This window comes from Elgaria multicarinata, chromosome 6, assembly GCF_023053635.1.
Source record: "Elgaria multicarinata webbii isolate HBS135686 ecotype San Diego chromosome 6, rElgMul1.1.pri, whole genome shotgun sequence".
NCBI classification, from domain to species: Eukaryota; Metazoa; Chordata; class Lepidosauria; order Squamata; family Anguidae; genus Elgaria; species Elgaria multicarinata.
In genome coordinates this window covers 32122489-32145393 of record NC_086176.1, presented here as the reverse complement: position 1 = coordinate 32145393, position 22905 = coordinate 32122489, and the positions used below count along the sequence as shown (strand labels likewise).

The window sequence follows — 22905 nt, the reverse complement described above, 5'->3', positions numbered from 1 at the left end:
ACACCAGCATGAAATGGCATGCTTTGCTAGTAGAGAAAATGAACGAGCCACAGAAGAAGAGGCAAATGTGCCACCCACACCTTAACAGACAGAGCACCACTGTATGTTATTAATTCATTTTTTAAAATATAATCTTAAGGACAATAACGTGAAACACAGAAGGAAAGACTAAACATGAACTGGATTCCAAATAATCACTTCTCCTAAGGGGAATAGAGTGCTGGATTGAACTGCCTACCCACTATAAATATAAGAGAAAGCAGTAAGACATACAGAACACAAACTGACAAATACAGAGGGGATGGGGGTCTGCATGTGTGCACACAACCAGACACAAACTTAGATTTACTGTTTTTCAGGGATTATTTGAATGTACTTCATTTTATATGGCTTTTATTTTAAGGTTTTATTATTATATTCTTTTAAATCCAGTTAAGGTCTTTATTCGAATTATTGTATTTATTGCATTTTTGTAAACTGCTGACCATTATTATTATTATTATTATTATTATTATTATTATTATTACTACTACATTCAAATTAGAAAGGAAAGAATTTGAGAAAAGTTGGTAGGAATGATAAATATAATCTATAATGTATATATTGTGTCATAATGCAAAAAGTACAGAACGAAACAAGGGACAAAAGAAGAATAGAACAAAAAGGGACTAGGAATCAAAAGGGACTAGGAGATTCGATCATTAGACACGTAGACAGCTGGGTTTGTGACAGGCGTATAGAATGCATGGTAAATTGCCTGCCTGGTGCGAAGGCTACAGATATTACGCGCCGTCTAGATAGCATAGTAGACAGTGCTGGGGTGGAGTCAGTTGTGGTGGTCCATGTTGATACCAACGATGTGAGGAAATGTAGTCGTGAGGTCCTGGACGCCAAATTTAGGTTGCTAGGCAGGTGGTTGAAATCCAGGACCACCAAGGTGGCTTTCTCTGAAATGCTACCAATTCCACGTGCAGGGCCAGCTAGACAGGCGCAGCTGAGAAGTCTCAATGCGTGGATGAGATGATGGTGCAGAGAGGAGGGGTTCAGATTTGTTAGGCACTGGAGGACATTTTGGGACAAGCTGGGCCTGTACAAGAGGGACGAACTGCACTTAAACCAAAATGGAACCAGACTGCTGGCGCTAAACATAAAAAAAGGTGTAGAGCAGCTTTTAAACTAAATCCTGGGGGAAAGCCAACAGGAGCTGAGAAGCATCTGGTTCGGATTCAGTCATCTGAAGGAGAAGAATCTGAACATGTTTTTGATTGTCCCAATGTAGGAGGGGAGCAAATAGGCCATGAGTACAGGATAGAACATGATAGCCAATCAAAGAGGCTAAAGTGCAACAGGGGGAAAGGGACACTGCAAAGACATCTGGGGAGAGACAATGTGTATAGGTGTTTCTATGCAAATGCTAGAAGCCTTCAAGCCAAAATGGGAGAATTGGAGTGCTTGGTTTCAAAGGAGAACCTGGACATAATGGGCATTACAGAAACTTGGTGGAATGGAGAGAACCAGTGGGATACGGTCATCCCTGGATACAAACTTTACAGAAAGAACAGGGAAGGGCGTACTGGGGCGGTGTTGCTCTGTACATCAAAGAGGGCACTGTGTCAATTAAACTAGAGCAACTAAACGGGGAAGACTCTTCCACAGAAGTGCTGTGGGTGACAATGCAGGGCCCCAAAACTAATGTAGTGCTAGGAATGTGCTATCGTCCCCCAAACCAAAATGCTCAAAGTGACCTTGAGATGGAGAATGAAATCAGGGAGGCCTCCAAATGAGGAAGTATTGTAATAATGGGTGACTTCAATTACCCTCACATTGACTGGGTAAATTCATATTCCAGTCATAACAAAGAGGTTAAATTTCTTGATGTCCTAAATGGCTGTGCCCTGGAACAGTTGGCCATGGAACCGACCAGAGAGGAGGCAACCCTGGACTTAATCCTAAATGGTGCTGCCCAGGACCTAATACGAGATGTAAATATTGTTGAACCAATCAGTAACAGTGACCACAGTGCTATCAGATTCAATATATACTTAAGTGGGAAATTGCCCAGGAAATCCAACACATTCACACTTTACTTCAAAAGAGGAAACTTCTCTAAAATGAGGGAACTAGTGAAAAGAAGGTTGAAAGGGGGAATCAAGAGGGTTAAATCCTTGGAAAATGCATGGAGCTTACTCAAAAGCACAATAATAGAAACTAAACTAAAATGCATTCTACAGGTTAGGAAAGGTAGCACCAAGTCCAAGAGGTCACCAGCATGGTTAACAAGCAGTGTCAAAGAAGCTATTGTAGAAAAGAAGTCTTCCTTCAAAAACTGGAAGTCTTGCTCAAGTGAGGAAAATAAAAGGAGCACAAGCTGGCACAAAGGAGGTGCAAGCAAACAATAAGAGATGCAAAAAAGCATTTTGAAGAGCACATTGCAAATAATATCAAGTTCAACAATAAAGAATTCTTTAAATATATCAGAAGCAGGAAACCAAGTAGGGATGACAATGGAATTAAGGGAGTATTAAAAGAGGACAGGGAAATTGCAGAGAAGCTGAATGAATTCTTTGCATCAGTGTTCACTGCAGAGGATATAGGACAGATGCCTGTGCCTGAAGTGATGTTTTCAGGAAGTGAGTCTGAGGACCAAAGAAAGAGATCTTGGAATTGTGGTGGACAGCTCAATGAAAATGTCCACCCAGTGTGCGGCCGCTGTAAAGAAGGCAAACTCCATGTTAGGCATTATAAGAAAAGGAATTGAGAATAAAACTGCCAGTATCATACTGCCTTTATACAAATCTATGGTTCGACCACACTTAGAATACTGTGTACAGTTCTGGTCACCACACCTAAAAAAGGATATTAAAGAGCTGGAAAAAGTGCAGAAAAGGACAACTAAAATGATGAAGGGGCCGGAGCATCTCCCCTATGAGGGAAGGTTACATCAACTGGGATTGTTTAGCTTGGAAAAAAGGAGACTAAGGGGAGAAATGATAGAGTTCTACAAAATTATGCAAGGTATGGAGAATGTGGATAGGGAGACATTTTTCTCCCTCTCTCAAAATACTAGAACCTGGGGGTCATCCCATTAAGATGACTGGTGGGAGATCCAGGACAAATAAGAGGAAGCACTTCTTCACACAGCGCATAGTGAAATTATGGAACTCACTACCACAAGATGTAGTGATGGCCACCAATTTGGATGGCTTTAAAAGGGGGTTGGATAAATTCCTGGAGGTGAAGGTTATCAATGGCTACTAGCCCAGATGGTTGAGTGCTATCTCTAATAGTTGAGGCAGTAAGCCTGTGTGCACCAGTTGCAGGGGAAGATGGGTGGGAGGGTGCTGTTACACCATGTCCTGCCTTGTTGGTCCCTGGCTGATGGCTGGTTGGCCACTGTGTGAACAGAGTGCTGGACTAGGTGGACCCTTGGTCTGATCCAGCATCAGGGCACTTCTTATGTTCTTAATCTATGTTTCCAAATTCATAATGGGGAAAGAAGCCTGTTGGATTGAACTGCCTGCCTAACAAATGCAAAGCAGAAGGAATTTCAGGAGAAAAGCCAATGAATAAATAAGATATTATAAATTATAATTATTTAATGTTGATAGAATGCAAAATGTACTGAAAGAAATAAGGTACAAAAGGAAAATGGAACCAAAATGGAAATACAACAAAAACGTTTTTGAAATTAATTCAATGGGGGAAAGTAGAACTAACACATTGTGAGCTGCCTAGTGTGAAAACAAAGCAAGAAACACAGACACAAATAGGAGAATAACACACATACTAGAAAACTGCAGGACAACAGGAACTAAATTCAAATGATTTAATTATTTTTCCTATCTAGGGAATGGAGAAAGGATTCACTATCTAATTCTACACAATGACGTACACTGGCCTGGTTTGCATGATAACTGGCAGCTTAAACAAATAATCCATTGCCTGTTGTTTATTTATTTATTTATTTATTTAGAATATTTATATACCGCTCCTCATAGAAAATTTTTTGGAGCGGTGTACAAGGTACAGCACCATGTACATTGATGGTGCTATATAAATAAATAAAATAATAATAAAATGAAAATAAAAACAGAATAAAACAGTTAAAACAAAATTTAAAAAGAAGCAAAAAACAACAACACAGAAATCCAAGGCTGCATGTTAAAGAAAGGCTTCTTGGAATAAAGATGTTTTCAGGAGGCGCTGAAAAGAGTACAAGGTCGGAGCCTGTCTGACCTCCAGAGGCAGGGAATTCCACAGGAGGGGCGCCACCACGCTGAAGGCTCTTCCCCTGGTGGATTCCAAACGGAGGATGGATCTAGGTGGAACCACCAGGAGCAGGCCCTCGGATGACCTCAGTGACCGGGCAGGTTGGTAAGGAAGAAGGCGCTCATACTGTCTGCATTTGGACAACATGATAAGCTGCGCCCTGGGAGTAATTAAGCAAATGGCCTCTGGCCCTCATCATGGCTTAAACAAGCCATCCCGGCTTGTTTAAGCCATGGTGATCATGTGAACTGGGTCACTGACTGCAACCCAAAACACCTGAGAAATCAAAGTAGGGTATCTCAAAGAAAGGCAAATTTGATAGAAGAACTGAAATACCGTATTTCTTCAATTGTAAGACGCCATCAATTGTAGGATGCACACTAATTTCAGTACCACCAACAGAAAAAAAAAAAACCTAAGACATACCCGCGATTCTAAGACGCACCCCATTTTTAAAGATGTTTAAATGGGGGGAAAAGTGTGTCTTAGAATCAAAGAAATAGGGTAAAGCAGAATTTGGATTTGAAACAGGAACAAATAAAAGTTGGTGCAAATCCACCCCACTGCAATGCAGAAGAACGTATTGTGAAGGAAGGCTGGGGTCCCCCCAACCTCCCTGCAAGGTAGGCTCTGGACCAATCACCCGGTAACCCAGATCCTCACCTCCCTAATCCCGTACCAAGACAGTATTAGCCAGCCCTTCGGAAAATAACCACGCACACCACAGGCTAAGGACTGAAGCAGTTTTATTTACACACACTATGGCCTTAGATAGATCTAAGGTTTAACCTGGGATCGTCCCGGGGTCATCCCGGTTCATGTAAATGACACACAGGATATCCCAGGAGCAGGCAGGGACGACACCGGGATGATCCCGGAATAAACCTTAGGTCTAGCTAAGGCCTAAATCTAACATGTAAGGCCCCAGTCAGAAGCATAAGCAAAGGAATGTAAAGGGAGGGAAGGGAGAAGAGAGGGAACGAGGAAAGAGGTTTAAGGGTGAATTTAGCAGCAATCAAACAGCAATCAATCACTTAAAACATTATACCACCATAAATCATGCCACAAAGGCGACAAGTCTTCCCTGGAGTGTCCAGGCACTTAAAACACAAAAAAACTTTCTAAAACCGAGCCGTAACCCAGCTCGCTGGGGATCTCCCGTTCCACACACGTGTAGCTCCAGGGAAGATGGCTGGCCCCTGGTTGCCCACTCCTTTATCCCTCTTCGGGCCTGGCAGTGACATGATCCGTACCAACCAATCCCAGGCTTCACTCAGGCCTCTGGTTCCCCCTCCCCCTCCACCACCACCAGATTGTTTCTTCCCACAGCTGAAGCAAGTCAGCACCCAATTAGAACGACCTTGAGCCAGGCTGATAACTTCCCAGGTGCTGTTGTCGGGAGGGGAAGAGTGTTCAGCTTAACAAGCTGTTTTCCCAGAGCTAGACCTTGGAAGTTGTTCTCACAAACTTCCCCTCCCTCCCTCCCCATTAGGAGATCTGAACAAATCTGAGCAAGACCGCAGCCATCTTGAACAAGACCGTAGCCATCTTAGTCGATCTTCACACCTATCACTTCACTTCCTACTTCCAAGCTGCTCCACTGTACAATTGAAAGAACCCAGAGACAGAAAGAATATTTATTGAAACACTCAATAGAACTCAATCCCTCCTCCAAAGCATATTGATTGAAGCCTCTGGTAAAATTTGCCCTTGGATTAGAAGGTGGTCATATCAGTCACTCAACCACCCTCCCGCCCCCCCACCATTTCCCCACTCATAATTAAGTGTTAGTAAAATGAAACCAAAATAAGCTCTTTCCAGGGACTCTACGCGTCTCTTAAACTTGTGTCGGCAATGAAGCCTCATTTGACTCCAGCTTCATTTCTGGTGGCTTTGGAGGGAAGCCTGCTTCGCCTCAGGAAGCATCAGAACCAGACCAAAGTGGCCCAATTCTGCTCTGGCTTAACCCGAATTGGATGCACACCCCCAATTGAAACCTTCAGTTTTACATTGATGTGTGGATTAAAATACAGATAGCTTTTCAGCTTACACTGGAGGAAAAGCCTACAGTAACCCTGCACTCATGTGCAAGCTCCTACCTTCAATTTATGATAATAAAATGATAGCACTAGACCAGAACAGCTAGAAATAATTACGTGCTTTATCAATACTTTATTGTCATTTTCTTTCTTAGGGATTTTGTTTTTAATTAGCCTTTTCCCATTCGGACCAAAATATTTTTTTACTAGACTGCTTTTACAGAATTAGCAGTTTCTTTCCTCTAGCTTCAGCTTTCAAATCTCCAAGGCTGGAAGCATTATTGATCCACTACTATTGCTCATCAGCACCATAGTCACTGATATACTGGAAACCAATATAAAACTGCCTCTGAACTGCATTTCCTGAGTACCAAATAATTTCAGTCCTAGTAAAGCTTTGGTTACAAAGGGGATGCTGGTTAACACTGGCTCAGAGAGCTGTAAATATTAGGATTTGGTATTCTTAAAATTAGGGACAGGCAAGTAAGTGGCAGTCTCTGGGCTGGGTGCAAATCTTGAAACATATCCAATCTGGCTCCCAAGACCATTTACTAAATTTAAATCAAGATTCCTGCATTGAACAGGGGGTTGAACTTGATGGCCTTGTAGGCCCCTTCCAACTCTACTACTCTATGATGCTATGTGATATAAAAAACATCAGTTGTACTGGGGCAACTACTCTCCCTATTTATATTTCATATGCCTTTCACTGCCTTGTTATCTCACGTGCATTCTGGAAAAGGAAAATACCACTGTCCATCTGTGTGTCTCCCCCCTTTCCCAGGGATCTTTCAGAAAGCATGTTCATACCTTAGGTCCTCCACCTTAAAAACCAACATCAATTGCCCATACCATGCAAGACCTTCTGCTCTGTTTCTGTGAAGACCTTACTGATAGACAATGCCAACTGTATTACAGTGGGTGGAAGGAGTCCCGTGGGTTCGGATGCAGCAGAAGCAGAACTTGCTCGCCCTCTATGTGGTCAATCAACTCTTACGTGCATTTCCAGCGAGAGCTTGCATGCAATATCAATTTAGTCCTCCACCATACACTGCCTGCTCCATAACCACCAATGGAGGAGGGATATAAGGCTGCATCTTGAACTGCAGTGTGCACTTATGTGCTGTAAAAGCACAGGCTTGCATGCTATGAAGTCTTGTGCTTGCATGTGTCCCAGAATAGGGATATTGACTGGGTTCACTAAACAACCCATACTCAGAGTTGACTGTATGTTGTTGTTGAACCGTGTGTTGTTGTTGAACTGTGGGTTTGTGTTGTGTGAACTTACCCATGCAAACAAACCATGGTTTGTTAATCACAAAGAACCCACAGTTCACAACCCAACGACAACCCATAGTTTGTCTTCATGGGTTGTTCATAGTTATTTTCATGGTTGTGTTCACACAACAAGCAAGTTCACACAACACAGCAACCCATATTTCAACAATAGCCCATGTTTTGTTAGATGGAGGAGTCATAAGGAGATGATAAAGCAAAGTGAGATAGGGAGGTGGGACACATACCCAGAGAGAGAGAGAATGAAAGAGAGAACTTGGGTTTGGACTTGAAGTGTGGCACCCTTGCCTGAATGGTTAGCAGCCACTACTTGAAGTAATTGATATAAATGACGATCCAAAAGAAATTATCCCACCATGTATATCTGACAAGATTCCTATAATAACAAGAGAATTATATAGATCTGTGATGTGTCCATCTATCCATCGTGTATTTGGATTGGCTTTAGATCCTTGGAATCATACTGTTGGTATTGCTGGGCTTTTTTCAAATTGCTAATATATAGCGTTTCCCTTTTGCACAAGTTCCAAGAAGATTATTCATCATTCTTTTGCCTTGTAATGAGAATGCCTGCTGAGAACTAGAAATCTTTTTTCAACATGTGCTGGTCTCTGCTCATCATGAAAGTTTCTGAAAACAAAGATTCTAGAAGTGTGTTGCTGTCCTGTTAAATATTTCAGTGCCTTTGGCAATAATAGTATACTGTATCACAAGGCTAGCTACATGGATGTGAGGATTTCTTTTGGAAAATGGGATGAAAAAGTAAAAACTTTTTCACACACATAAAAGGCAATATTCTCCACTTGATCTTTATACTGGATACTTTCCATTCACCACAAGTTCTGTGCAAAGACTGAGCAGCAGAATACATACTACTGAAACTAATCTGCACCAATTCCAAAATCAGTTCAAGCAAGACTGCTTTTCCTCTCAAATCAAAATTAGGGGGCAAAGGCTTTAGAAATTCTACCCTGGTTTTAAACCTGTCTGGAAAGAAATGCCCCTCTCCCCCCACCCCACCCCACCCCACCCCTCTGTGTGTGTGTGTGTGTGTGTGAGAGAGAGAGAGAGAGAGAGAGAGAGAGAGAGAGAGAGAGAGAGAGAGAGACAGAGAGAGACAGAGAGAGAGAGAGAGAGAGAGAGAGAGAGAGACAGAGAGAGAGAGAATCTTGTGTTTATGAGCATGGAAGAAAATCTTTAGAAAAACATATTTTCTTTGACTTTTTATGATATAACTGGTATCTAGAGGGGGAAGAAAAATCAATACTGAACACTAAGAGAAATGTATAATAAATGTTCTTCCCCTGTAAAGTTAGGAGGTAGCTTTTCTAAAGCAACTGGAAAGAAAACCATTCTACAAGTAGCATTTTCACAGGTACTAAAAATATATGTAAATAGACAACTGTCATTATAAACATATTATTATTACTAAATTAGTAAAACATGTCCAAAACCTCACTTAAATGCACAGTTGTGTTTTTAAGGGCCTGATTCAAGAAAACATGAAACTAATGTCAAGATCTTTTTCAGGCAAACCATTAATCATGTGTTGAACTCCAGCAGAAGAGCCTGCTGGTCTAATATATTATTAAATATGCCACTTGTTTGGCAGAATCAGATCAATGAAAAATGTATTCAACCGAACAACAGCCATGTTTGGATGTCATGTTAAGCCAGGGATCTTGGCTTAATGAACATGCATCCCATTCACTCCCACTTCTTTTCTCCCTTCATGCAAGTGCTAAACAAACCAGGAAAGGATGGCTTTGCATTACCTCCAGGATTACGGTTAAGCATGCCCAAACAAGCTAGGATCAGAAACAGCTTTAAACAACTAAAAGCGTAAAATTAAGAGTACAATGGTCTAATTATCCCGAAGATGTTCAAGGCTTGAAAGATCTAAGCCATAGTTGGGGTTTCTCATTTCTTAGGCAAGTGTACTATAGCTATGAAACAGTTGATATTAGAAACCTATGCAAATATATAGCTTCATCACCATAGCTTTCTGAGGAGCAGTTGTCAAAAACAAGATAAAATATCCAACTTTAATCTGCAAGGTGTAGTTTTCAATCTTTTCCACACATTGCCTCCAGAAAGGCAGGCATGATGAACTCCAAACACCATATGAGTGCTTTTAACTCACCAGAAACAAAGTGTGTGAAAGATCAAAAGAAATGGGAATCAATAGGATTAAGGAATGGAAATTCTTTTGCCTTGCTACAGGGCAGTAGTCCATATTTACTTAATACATTGTTCAGCTGAACAGAATCTCTAAAGAGAGAAAACATTCTCAACCAAATAAGCCAGGTTCAAGGTTCAGAAGTTATGTTCCAGCATACTCATCTCTTTTTGCCAAAGGCCAACTGATCCACAAAAAAGGGGCATTGACCTGAGGGAATGAGACAAAACTAAAATGAGAAATCTTTTATCCTTCTCCTCAAGAATAAGAAGTTACTTAAACCTTAAAAGGTACAATCAGTCTGGGTTCTCTCTTCATTGCTGGAAATCTCCACGGAAGTATGATGCACAATAATCACACAGCCCTACTGGCCTAACAAATGTTTAATTAGCTGAGCCGCTTCATTTCCCTTTTTTTGCAGCTGTAATTTTACACAGTAATAAAAGTCTCTGATGGCATTTTTCTCATTATCTTTTTCATTTTGATAACTTGTATTTATTCCTTCAACTAGGATTGTGAAATTCATTTCCAGGCACTTAATTTCTCTTTCTTAACCACTTTTTACTCATTTCTGCTTACCCCTTGGCTTTCATACGTTTCATCTTCAGCATCACAGACTCCAGTGTGGAAGAAGAACAGTTACTAAGTTCTACAATTTATGCCTGCACATTCTCAAAAGCTCTTTAAAAGCTAACATCCTGACTAGCACTGTTGTCATTGCCCAAAGCCATCACGAAATGGTGGCTGATAAAGTCATAAAAAGGACAAAGAAGCAATCACCTGCAACAAGTCATCAATTCCCTCTGATAGCAGAGAAGGAAGAGAGGAAGTCTGCAGGAGACGTGTCAATTCAGAGGTCATTCCAAAGAGTACCACAAGCAATATTTAAAGCATTCCTCACAAAGTCACAGCATTCTACTAACCTCTCATCTACCATATGATATCATTTTAATCAAGTCCAATTCCCCTTATTAGCTAGTTTTAGTATCTTTAAGAAATAACGGGGTAAGCCTTTCTAAACAGCCATAAATATCAAGGATATTTCCCTCAGTAATAGGATCTTGGATGATCCTTTCCTGTAGCCCGTACCATGTGTCTGTCATCGCTGGGCAAAGAGATGAAATATTGAAACACACATCCATACAACACAGCAGGAACCACCATCTGGACTCACACTGGTATTTATCTGATCGTCAAATCTTGACAGCCGACACAATCATTCATTTTCGTTCCTGCTAATATTAAGGCATAGCATGGCTCTGTATGATCCTAATCCCACTTTTCCCTCACACACAACCTTCGTAACCCTGGGCCTACGGCAGGGACAGAAGATAGGTTTTCCCTCATCGCAATGTTGTCCTCAAGTAGAACACTTTACCTTTTCTTGAGAGGTGAATGAGTCATTCACTTACACAAGAGGAAGTAAAGTGGTGTGCTCATGGGGACTAGGGTGATAAGGATTAAATCTGCCTTTGCCATGGTGAGAGGAGCGACCCTGTCCTTCCCATCCTGCTGACTGAAACCTCGGACAGATCTACACCAAGCAGGAAATAACACAATGAAAGCAGTTTGAAAATGGTATATGGTGTCATGGGCCCCAACAGTTGCCAGTGCACTTCAATGCTGTTATAAAGCAGCAGTGTAAATCCTGCCCTCATTTACTTTGTTCAATATAAATTAATGGGAGCTACTAGCTTATCTGAGACCAAGCAAGCAGGCTAAAATAGCATTGCGCCTCTCAGAGTCAAGTGAAAAATCCTTGAGTCTTCCTGCAAATAACAGTGTGGCTAACAAACAGGGCAAGGCAAATAGGTGTGAGCTTGATTCGGAGTGGCCACAGCAAAGTTTAGAAAAAGATATCCACCCCCTGTTTTGACAATGTGAAAAGACCTCAGTGATGGATGAGACACTGAGGATGAAGTAGACTAATAGGTTCAGAAAAAAGACTGGAAGTTTTCTTCAGACTGCCAACTTTATCAAAAGGCCTTTTAACTGGACACACAAAATAAAATAAAAAAACAGTTTTGATTTCCATCTCTGTCTTACTCAAGAATGCCCAAGAAACAGAATCCATGGCCAAGAACACCAAAGAACAACTGACATTACAAACCTCCAAGAGAATACAATCCATCCACATAACAACATGCATGCTCTTAACCAACCACCCACCCACCCCTCTCGAAATGCCAACAACCTCAGAGTGACATGTGACAGGAGACTGGAACTCCTGTGTGTCCGAAATGAAATTATCCCCCCCACACACACTGCAAATATATTAGTCAATACTGACAGACTTACAGTCTACTACGTGTGGTATTTAGACACATGTTTCACAGCATTTTTATTATTATTATTCAGGTAATATAATATTATTGCTATTGTTCTATTCAGGATTCCTAATGCAAAGGGAGCAACATTTTGACTTTCCCTAATCCCTACCTTGTTTTGAGTCCAACCCTTCCAATTTGTTGTCTTCCTTCAAAGAAGAAGTGGAATCTATGCTATTATCTTGCCTGAGAACAAAGAATACATTTAAATTAGTACAACTTTTATATTTACAAAAGGAAGCACTTTAACATACCAATACCTCTCCGACCCCCAAGACTTATTGCTTGCTTTATTTCATGAAATATGCCTGAAGAGTTTTAGTAAAACAAGATATATTTACTGACAGATGTTAGAAATAATTTTTGAACCCTAGAAGGATGATATCCAAACAGGTACTTTAAGCATGCCTAAGGTTTGGCAGGCATAGTACAATTATTATTTTATTTTTTGCCTGAGCAGCAGACCCTCATGCCATAGGGTAAATTGCTTTTGAAAGTCTTGTCACTTTTAAAAGTCAATTTGTCACATGACATGGGGGGAGGAGTGGGGGAGAGCTATTTCAGGAATACAAGTCCTGAAGCTTTTTGGGTACAAAAAACTGGTTGGGTATTTCTGCTTTCAAAATATGAGATAGAGGCCATGGCTAGACCAGGCCTATATCCCGGGATCATCCCTGTACATACAAATGACACACAGGGGATCCCAGGAGCGGGCAGGGACGACCCCTCCATTTGCCTGGGATAATCCTTAGGTCTAGCTAAGGCCTCAACTAATGGTTCTTTCACTGTTGTATATCATGCAGCATTACCTGATAGTATGAGTTCTTATGTCTAAGAAAGAATAAATGGCTACTAGTGATTCCTAATGACTAGGAATCTGCCATTGTGCAAGTAAAGCCACAATGATACTTACCATTAATTTTCATTCTCCTCAGGTTTAGGAGGGCAGGAAAAATTTCCTGACTGTTAGAGTAGTATGACAATAGAACCAATTACCTAGGGAGGTTGTGGCCTCTCCCACATTAGAGGCATTCAAGAGGCAGCTGGACAGCCATCTGTCAGGTATACTTTAAGTAGATTCCTGCAATGAGCAGGGGAGTGGACTCAATGGCCTTGCAGGCCCCTTCCAACTCTACTATAATTCTATGACTGGCAATTGCTCTACAGGGTTCCAGACATGAGTCTTTACTACAACTACCTAAACCAGAGACCTTCTGCATGCAAAGCATGTCCTCCCACTGAGCTACAGCCATTCACCAAAGAGGCATGCTGCATACATGGCTGATCCCCTGAGTAGCCTGTGACTCTTTCTAAAGAAAGCCCATCTCTGATTCTCTGATTTCATGTGTTAATGAGATGCTGTTCCATCTTCCCAGAATGGCCTTTGACAGTTTCTTTCCTAAAGAAGACTGACCTACAGACCTTCTGATAACTCTGCCCTCATGAAAGTTACAGCCTCTTCAAGTAAACCCCTAACTGTGAAGTTTCTTTGGCTGATGTCACTGTCATCAGGAACAGAATCTTGAAAGCAAGCTCCTTGAGATAGGACGAGTAATGTTAGGAGACTTGTGAATTATAGGAGAGCTGAGTGTAGAAGCCTCCTTGAGGGACTACACCAAGGATGAGGAATGTGTGAACCACAAGATATTGTGGGACTGCAAATCCCATCAATCCTGGCTAGCATGGTGAGAGATTACGCATCTCAACTTCTCGAGGGGCACATGTTTCCCCATTCCTGTTCTTCAAATATGGAGTTGACCCATAATAAAATCAATCTAAACTCCACTCACAACTTTCATCAATGTTGTTGCTCATATATTGTAATTCCTAAGACTAATATTTCCATTATACTGTTGATAAGAAATTTTAACAGTAATCTATGCTTCAACTCAAATGTGAAAAAATATTTTCAGACATGAACCCACACTGGGTCAAAACCTACATGAAAGTTATTTAACCCTCGGTGAGGCTGCACTGCATGCAGCCACCATTTTGCATATCCAACCCCCACTTGGGGGGTTGTCATGTCAGCAAGCATGTTTAATCTTCACATAACCCTAGAAGAGACCACAGGTTGTTTAACCCTCCCATAACCCACGCTCGCCAGATTCACATGACATGGCAACCCCTGAGGGTTGGATATGTAAAGTGGTGCCCACAGGCACCATAGCTCATCATGGTTAAAAAACCCATGATAAGCCATGCCAGGTTGTGCAAACCAGGTCACTGAATCACCAAGGGAAAGTCAACTATATGACCAGTAAAACTGCAATATGAAGCCTAACTCAAGAGTTGTGAGGACACAACTTGCACATTTCACAATCTATACAAAAATGAAAGAAAAAACACAGAGTCGCATTTGGGAAAGAGTGGCGAGATGCTGATTTATTATTATTATTATTATTATTTATTTATTTATTTATATAGCACCATGTAGAGGTTTTTACATATTTTCGCTAAAATTTGAAGGTCTCTATTGTACAGGGAGGGGAAATCGCTTAAAAATGCTCAAAAGGGATGGAATTTTAACTGGTATCTCACCACGTTGTTCAAATGTCTTTATACAAAGCAGGAACCCAAGTGAAAGATTATAAGACACACTTGAGGAAACAGGATACAGCTCTCCACAGGATTTTGAAATCATGGAAGGCAAGTCCAATTGTTGAGTTTAATGAGCATTTTGGCCATAAAATTATTTTATATTCATCTAACCAATTTCATACCTCAACTACTTTGTCTAAAATTTGTAAAGTATGCATTATGTTAATATGCATGCAATCAAAGCATCCAGTCTGCAGGTAGGTGTTAAACTATAACATAAAAAGACTAGTGTCATTCCCAAGGTGTCAACCAGACTTTTATATTTCATAGGTTCACTTCTAATGACTCATATCCATCCGTTTTAAATATTATAACAAAGCTATGATTAAAGATCTCTTTTCTTAACATGGACATCTATAGGTGCAGTTCATTTTTAACTGGAGCCCTAATTTATCTGTCCATGATGAGAAAGCTTTCCTCCCACTGACACGAGATTTGTGTTCTTGGCTAAACTGAACTGAAATGGACTCTTCCATTCAGTATAAGAGACTGCCATGAATTCAGCATGCTAGACCTAATTTTCATACAGGAATTCAAACACATATGTAATTGTCACAGATTTTGAAGGTTTAGGCAGAACATCAATGCTAAATGCAGGGCTGCAATTATTCTGCGATCGCGCCATGCAAACAGACAATTGGTACAGGATGCAGAATGCAGCATCCTGAGAAACTTCAGTAACAACAACAACAATAACAGAAACTAAATTTCTAGCCCCTAAGGCTGCAAAGTTACATTTTAAACTGACTAGCAGATGGACGGTGATGGAAAAGAAGCAAATATAGGCAAATGTGTTTGATTATATAGGCTACTGGAATTCAGCTTTCCTTGGTGCAAAATTAAAGTTTTTGATATACAGTATATACAACCCTGAGTGTAGGAAAAGAGATAGTGATTATGTGTACTACACACATACTTTAAGTAATTTTCTCATTTGTTCCATTGAGTCTTGCGCACTAAAAGATACTTGGCAGTCACACACTAAAAGGTACTTGGCAGTCACACCCATCAAGCATTTATATCCCCCATTCTGAGCCAATCACAGGATGAAGACATCAACTCCCAAATTAGCTGGTTGTCATTAAGGGCTGCTCACTGGCAAACAGGGGCACAATCAGCTAGTTTATAGAAAGAAAAAGGTACCAAAAGGTAACTGTTCCAGGCTAATAAAGCTCCTGCTACCCCATGTCTTCCTGCCAAATTTCATTCAGTTCTCAGAACTGCACATTTAGCAGGAGCCTCACTGCAACCTCTTTATTTCTTGTTATGCAACTTGTCTTAAGTACAGGCCATAGAAATGCTTATATTCAACCGGTTTAGTTACCGGTATGTCACTTTTCTAACAACTGAACAGTCTGTTACAAAACCAGCTGGAGAAACTCTGTGTTGCCTAGTTTATATCAACCACTTCAGTAGAATGGTACACATACTAATACAGATACTCTGCTGTCCAAAACACTTTGTCACTGAGCAATTCTTACGCTGTCATATGAAGGCTTTCTTGATATAGTATTGCTACTTTTAATTTTAATACACATACATTTTCTGCCATCTTGTGGCCAAACAGTGTAATGATTAGCTGCTATTTCCCCCCACATATTTTTAATTTTAACCAAAATAAGCAGCTGATATATGTCTGTCACTTCAGTATGTCTCCTTCACATTAAAAGCAGATTCACATCAAGAGTCTAAGGAAAGACTCAAAACAAACTGTTCACATGCAGACATTAGTGCAATTCAGCTTTCAAGATTCCCAGTCTAAGACTGCAATTCTATGCACACTTTCCTGGAAGTAAATTCCACTGAACACAGTGGGTCTTACTTCCAGGCAAACATGCTTAGGATTTCATTGTAAATATATGCAATCATAAAAAGAAGAATGCTATTTTTGTAGGTAGAGTGTAGCATACCTAAACAGGCACTCAAAACAAAAACCACAAGGGATATCTGGTTTTCTACATTTCAGTCTAGATTGAAGTGGTATTAAAGCTTCTAGAAGAGTAGATTTTGCTTCTAAGTCATCAAGTTGGACCTGTAATCCCTCCAGATATTTTCAAGCATCCTATTACTGAATTGCTAAAAAGGGAATCCAATCAATATATTTTAAGATTACAACACAATAAATTTGAAAATACCATAAACGATCATTGGTGAACTTTGCTATATGCACAAATACTGAAAATAGTACTAGGAATAGTCCTGGGTACTGCTATATTTATCTAGATATCAAAACCACTGAGCACACATGAAAAGGAATCCCCCTCCACGCAAAAATAAATAAAACCCACCCCAACCCTCAAACCCAAACTAGATAACTTGAAAAACTGAACAAAAGAACATGCAATGCAAGAAAGGTTACACAAATAGGAGCTTCACCTAGTTCTAGTGAGTGAGAACAAGGGCTCAGGTAAGTACTTTAAAAGTGCAGCTCACAAATTTAAACGGACAGCGTACCCTATGCTGGAATATCCCTCGTCACGTTCCCCTGTTACATTGAGACTGATGCAGATGCAATCTCAGTACAGTGGGGCACAATCTGCCTGCTGGTAAGACCATCATGGATATGATCTTTTCCCATGCCACATGGCTCCCCTTGGAAAGAGAATTCTTTCATACACTCCTGCCACTAGTTTTAAAAACTTCAAACAAAACTTGGTGCTGGCTTGCTTGAGGGAAGTAGAACTAATCCTTGAGGTACTTAGATTCTTCTCTTCGTAAGCTCCACATAACATCCTTGCCTTTCAAATCCAAAGTAATGGTAGACTATCACCAAAATGACTGACCTCTCTTATACTGCAGATAAATAGATGTAGTAGAAATTCAGGATTAAGTACTAGGAATATTTCTTTGTCCGACTGCAGCCATAGGGCAAAGTACTCATCTCATCTTCATGGATGAAGATGAGATGAGTAAAGCAAAATTCAAGCAGGCCTTTAGATAGTTTGGAGAAGAAATCTATCTATGAAGTCTGTAGCCAGGATAAAGGTACGGATTCCAAGGCAAAGCTAGTTCTTAAAGGAGGTGTACCTAGCTGTACAGTAAGCTTACCTAGAAAAGTCAACCACAAAAAGCCCAAACCTGCTTTTAGGATTATATACTTCCTTGCTGAATCATAGCATTAGAGACCATTAAAATATCAAATCTGCAGTCTTGCTGATATAACACCTTGTACAAGACAGAACCTAAGGAATAGTATCCTAGGATTCTGTCTCCAAGACACCTTCACCAGCGTTTCACAAAATCTAACCAAGGTTTAACTCCAGTTTCATTGGGGTCTCATCAAGGCTCACTGGTATTTCACAAAGATTCCCCAAGACTCACTAAAGCTTCATCTGGAATTTTGCAGGGTTTCATTTCACCAGGGCTTTGCAGGCCTTCCATGGCTTTTCATAGGATTTTCACAGCTTTTGCCTAGGCTTTACCTGGGATTTTGCTGACGTTTCCCAAGTGTTTCAAATCAGATTTTTGGTGCAAGACAAAATTAAAACAAAGTCACTAAGGACAGTTAAATTAAATCTGTTCATTACAATTACTTACTGGCTGAATGATTCAGCTGCTGTCTTCTCTTCACTCCCATCAACCTCCTCATCACTGTCGGAGTCAGCCCCATTCTCACCTTGAAATAAAATGTCAACGTGAGACACTATGGCTTGACAGCCTCTTCCTGCCTCATTCATACTGTACGTCAGTAAATACTGTTATGACTGTCAAAGTTTATGTTTTTAAACTTTGTATATTTGTTTTAATGATGAGTATTTTTAACTTCTGTAAACTGCCCAGAGAGCTTCGGCTATGGGGCAGAATATAAATGTAATATACAAATAATAAATAAATAAAGCCTACCTGCTTGAGTGTGTATGTGTGTGTGTGGAGGGGTGTTTGACAGAAAACCATTTGGAATTGCAGTCAGTAAAGGAGACACAGGGTTGAATTGAGTAGACAATTGGCAATAAGGAACAATGGTGAGTTCCAAGAGTATACGGCTGCTTGAGTGGTGGACAGCATGTCTCCTTAAAGACTAGTATTGCCTGGCTGGGTGTTTTCCTAATGCCCTTTGTCCAAGGAAAGGCTGTCACTCAGTGGTAGACACATGCAGTGCAGGCAAAAAATCCCAGGTTCATTTCCTGCCAGCTCTAGTTTTCTTTTCTTTTTTTAAAGGATCAGGGAACAGGTGCTGGAAAAGGTTTCTGCCTAATACCTTGGAGGGCCACTGCCAGTCAGAGTAGATAATAATGAGCTAGATGGACAAAAAGTTCAACCCAGTATAAGGCAGCTTCCTAATGAACACATATATTTGCAAATAGAAAGGTATTACTAACAGTAAAATCTCCAGCACTTTCACAGCAAGGGAAACATCCATGTGAAAAAGGCTGCCCTTGGAATTTTCTAACACTTAAGACAGTAGGGAAGAGAGAGACAATGATCTGGTTCTCACAACATGACAGCCCACGGTGGCTTAATTTATCCATAGGGATCATTGCGTCATGATGGGCGCCATTTTTGCATGGCGGCCAACTTCCTATGGCTTGTCGTGTAGTGTCATGCGAACCCAGGTGGCAGGGTTATTTATTTATTTAAAACATATATATCCCACCCTATATCATTAAGATCTCAGAGCAGCGTACAGATAAAAACATACACTATAAAACAATAAATATACACAATTAAAAACAAATTAAACCATGATCCAAGTTATATAATTTAAAAACAATTAAAACAGTAACAATGTCCCAGTGAGTTTAAACATCAAAGGCTTTGTTAAAAAGCCATGTTTTTACTTGGCATCGAAATGCAATCAATGTTGGCCCCAACCAGGCCTCCAAGAGGAGGGCATTCCACAGTCGGGGTGCCACAACAGAGAAAGCCCTCTCCCTTGTCCCATCATAGCGTATATGTTGCATTGGTGGGATGCGGAGAAAGAGTTAGGCAATCCTCAAATAACCCATGACATATTTTACGGCTATTTTACGGCTATATTCAAACAAGCCCTACTGCCTAGGTTCACATGACATGGCAAAGCAGGGTGCCCACTGGAGCCATGCAAAAATGGTGCCCACAGGTGCCTGTCAGGATCCAGCAGCCCCCCCCCCCCAGCTTAATTAAGCCACAGTGGGTTGTCGTGATGTGCAAACGGGCCCAATTACATCTAGCAAAATAGGCTTTGCCAAACAAACCATGAAATTAACCCTAACTTCTTTTAAAGCTTATTTGAGCCATTTATGTTAAACTGTTGTATTGGCAATGCACAGAAAACAGCTATTCTTGTTCTCACAAGAAAAACATACAACACAGGCAATAGAGTTTGTTCAAGGATCTTGTATCTACATCATTGAGGAGTCTATAGACAGAATATATACCTTCAGCAACATATATAGCAGTGTTGGCAAGTTCTGCAAGAGAAACTCAACACTGAAACTAGAAGGCTAACAAATGAGAAGGGACAAAAGTATATTAAAAAAATTAAGAGCAATCATACAACTTTGGTGGCTGCAGTCTTTATCAAGGGAAGCCACAGAGACACGCAAAGGAAATTATGAGATAAACTTTCTAGTTTTTTAAACTACAGAGCAAGAAACAAGCTTAATATAACCCCAACCAGAACTCTTGTGAGTAGCTCCTCTGACCGCAGCAACCATTAATCTAAAGTCTCTCTATATTAGATAGATTCCAAGTCATGTTTCCCCTCATTTGCTCGAAGTGTCTCTTCCAATCTATCTTATGGGCAATTGCTGTGTTTCTCTGCTGCATATATAATCAAACATCCTTGTACTTGGTGTTCATTAGGGACTCCGAATTTACAAGGCTGATGCAATTACTTTAAGTATACCAGTGTTACACTGGTATATCACACAACAAATGCATAAAGTGTGGACAACGTACCCGCATCTTCAAACACCTACATACACACTTTTGGGATTACTTGATTGGATTGGGTTCCCCAATGAATGAACATAAGCATTCTAAGACATGATGAAGCTGACCACATCTTCACACCTTTGCTTTGGGAAACACCAATATAATACTGTATAGTCTCAGGAATTTCAGCTGCCATGTACAGTGTGGAGTTGTCCACCAAAACCATTCACTTCTTTTCTTACTCAGACCATGTAATGCTTTCCTTGCTGGCTTTTCATCCCATCCCATGGCCAACACAATCTCCTGGTCCTTACCTGTGGGTCTGGCTCGGGAGGAGAAGGCTATAGATGGCTCTTAGTCCTGATGCCTCAATGCTACCTCCAATACCAGAGGCAGTATACCTACATCTACCAGTCGCTGGAGAACATGGGTGGGATGATGCTGTTGTACTCATGTCTTGCTTGTGGGTTTCCCGTCGACAGCTGGTCGGCCACTATGTGAACAGAACGCTGGACCAGATGGACCCTTGGACTGATCCAGCATGGTGCATCGTATGTTCTTATAGGAGGAGAATAGATCTGGGTTTGTACACTGGGAGAGGGGATACGTTCAAAGGGCAAGAAGCAATCTGAAACCAAATGCTGCTCCGGTAGACAGTAGCCCTGAAAGTGCTCATCAGCAACTGGGAACAGATACAAGTGGAGAATGCTTTCCTCCACACGGGCCGCAGGACTGAGGGAAAGACTGTAGCTCAGTGGTAAAGCCTGTACTTTACATGCAAAAGCGCCTAGGTTCAAACCCTGGTGCCTTTGGTTACCGCTGGGAAGTTCTCTTGTCTGAAAATGTGGAGACAGCCACTGCCAGTCAGTGTAGACAATACTCTGCTAGACGAAGCAATGGTCTGAGTCGGTCGGTAAAAGGCAGCTGACATTCCAACCTTTAAAACACGCCATGGCTTTGCCTGGCTTTCTGCCCTTATTTCCCATTATATCCCCTTGCCTTGTGGATCTTTGCTCCTCCAAGCCTCTCACGCCAACGTTTCCTACAGTGCAATCCTATGCAAGTTTTGAAAGAAAAAGTTCTACAATTCCCAGCATTCCCCAGCTGGCTGGGGAATGTTGGGAGTTGTAGGACTTTTAGGTGGAGGTGGGGTAAACATGCATAGGATTGCAACCCTACTTTCTGAAACTACTCTTTCTCCCTTGCCCACTCGTATGCCTAGAACTCCCAATCAGAACATCTACATGATACCGCCTCTCCACCTCTTTAAACCTTTTCTCACAATCCATGTTCTCAGGGAATCTTTGGCTAACCCCTAAACCTTATCTCCAACTGAAATAGAGCCTAAGTACGCATGATTTTTATTCAAGCAGGCCTTTGGCATGTAAACGAGTCTGTTGTGTTAGGTGCTGTTTTTCTTCTGTTATTGCCGTGTCTTTAATTGCGTTTTAATCATTTGTTTTATTACTGAATAATAAATGTTATACATTACATACTGCTGCTTACCTTCAAGGATTTTCAGTAGCTTCTTCTCAGACATGAGCTCCAACTGCTCAAGACAAAGCCTTTTGATTTCTTCTATGGAACAATTCTAGGGAAAGTTAAAAGAGAGAGAGAGAAAGGAAGAGAGCAAGTTTTTATATAAGTTAAAAAAAACAATTTAAAATGCTGTGGAGCCATATGCATAAAAGCCAAGAATTATATACTACTTAAATCAAACTTAAAATCTGCTCTCTGAATTTTTTTAAAAACAAATGCAAAAAGATAAAAATAAAACCTTCATAACAAAATGTTAAGTGGCAGATATGCCAAATCTGAAAGCACGTTTTGCCTCCGAGGCTTCCCAAGGAAGAGCACTTACACAAGGCAACGGTAGCTCCCTGGAACCACTGTTCATCAGGCATTAGCTTGGGGAATGGATGTTCCTTCCCTGCAGCGCCTCCCTTTCCTGGAGCAAACTCCACCCTTACCCATGGTTAAGCCATTTTTCAGCCCCAAAATCAACTATTGTTAAGGTTAAACAGAGTTTAGGGCATCCATACTAAACAGATACAAAAGAGGGCAGGGCTCCTGCAGCTTTAACTGTTGTGATGAAGAGGGAATTTCACCAGGTGCTGCATGCACACAAATGGCACCTGCCGAAATTCCCTTTTCTATGCAACTGTTAAAGATACAGGAGCCCGATCCTCCTTTCCATATGATCACCCTTACCAGAGTTTAACCCAGGATTGAAACCCACTTCAAATTGCTGCTTCGAATTCTGGTTCATTAAACTGTGCTTCCCTTCCCTTTTTACTGAAAGAGTAAGTGAAGGAGAAAGGAAACTGCTCAGTCATTC

The 22905-nt window shown here is 40.9% G+C and overlaps 1 protein-coding gene across 1 annotated transcript in view; it reads right to left on the bottom strand.

The window, feature by feature from the left end:
• The window catches only part of CAAP1 (caspase activity and apoptosis inhibitor 1), a 36424-nt gene that overhangs the window by 5080 nt on the left and 8439 nt on the right, over positions 1–22905 (bottom strand). Inside the window, exons 3-5 of the mRNA XM_063129204.1 lie at positions 22074–22158; positions 18249–18327; positions 12223–12296 (exon numbers count right to left, since the gene is read on the bottom strand). Of these exons, the coding sequence (XP_062985274.1) occupies positions 12223–12296; positions 18249–18327; positions 22074–22158 (238 nt within the window). The remainder of the gene's footprint in view (positions 1–12222; positions 12297–18248; positions 18328–22073; positions 22159–22905) is intronic.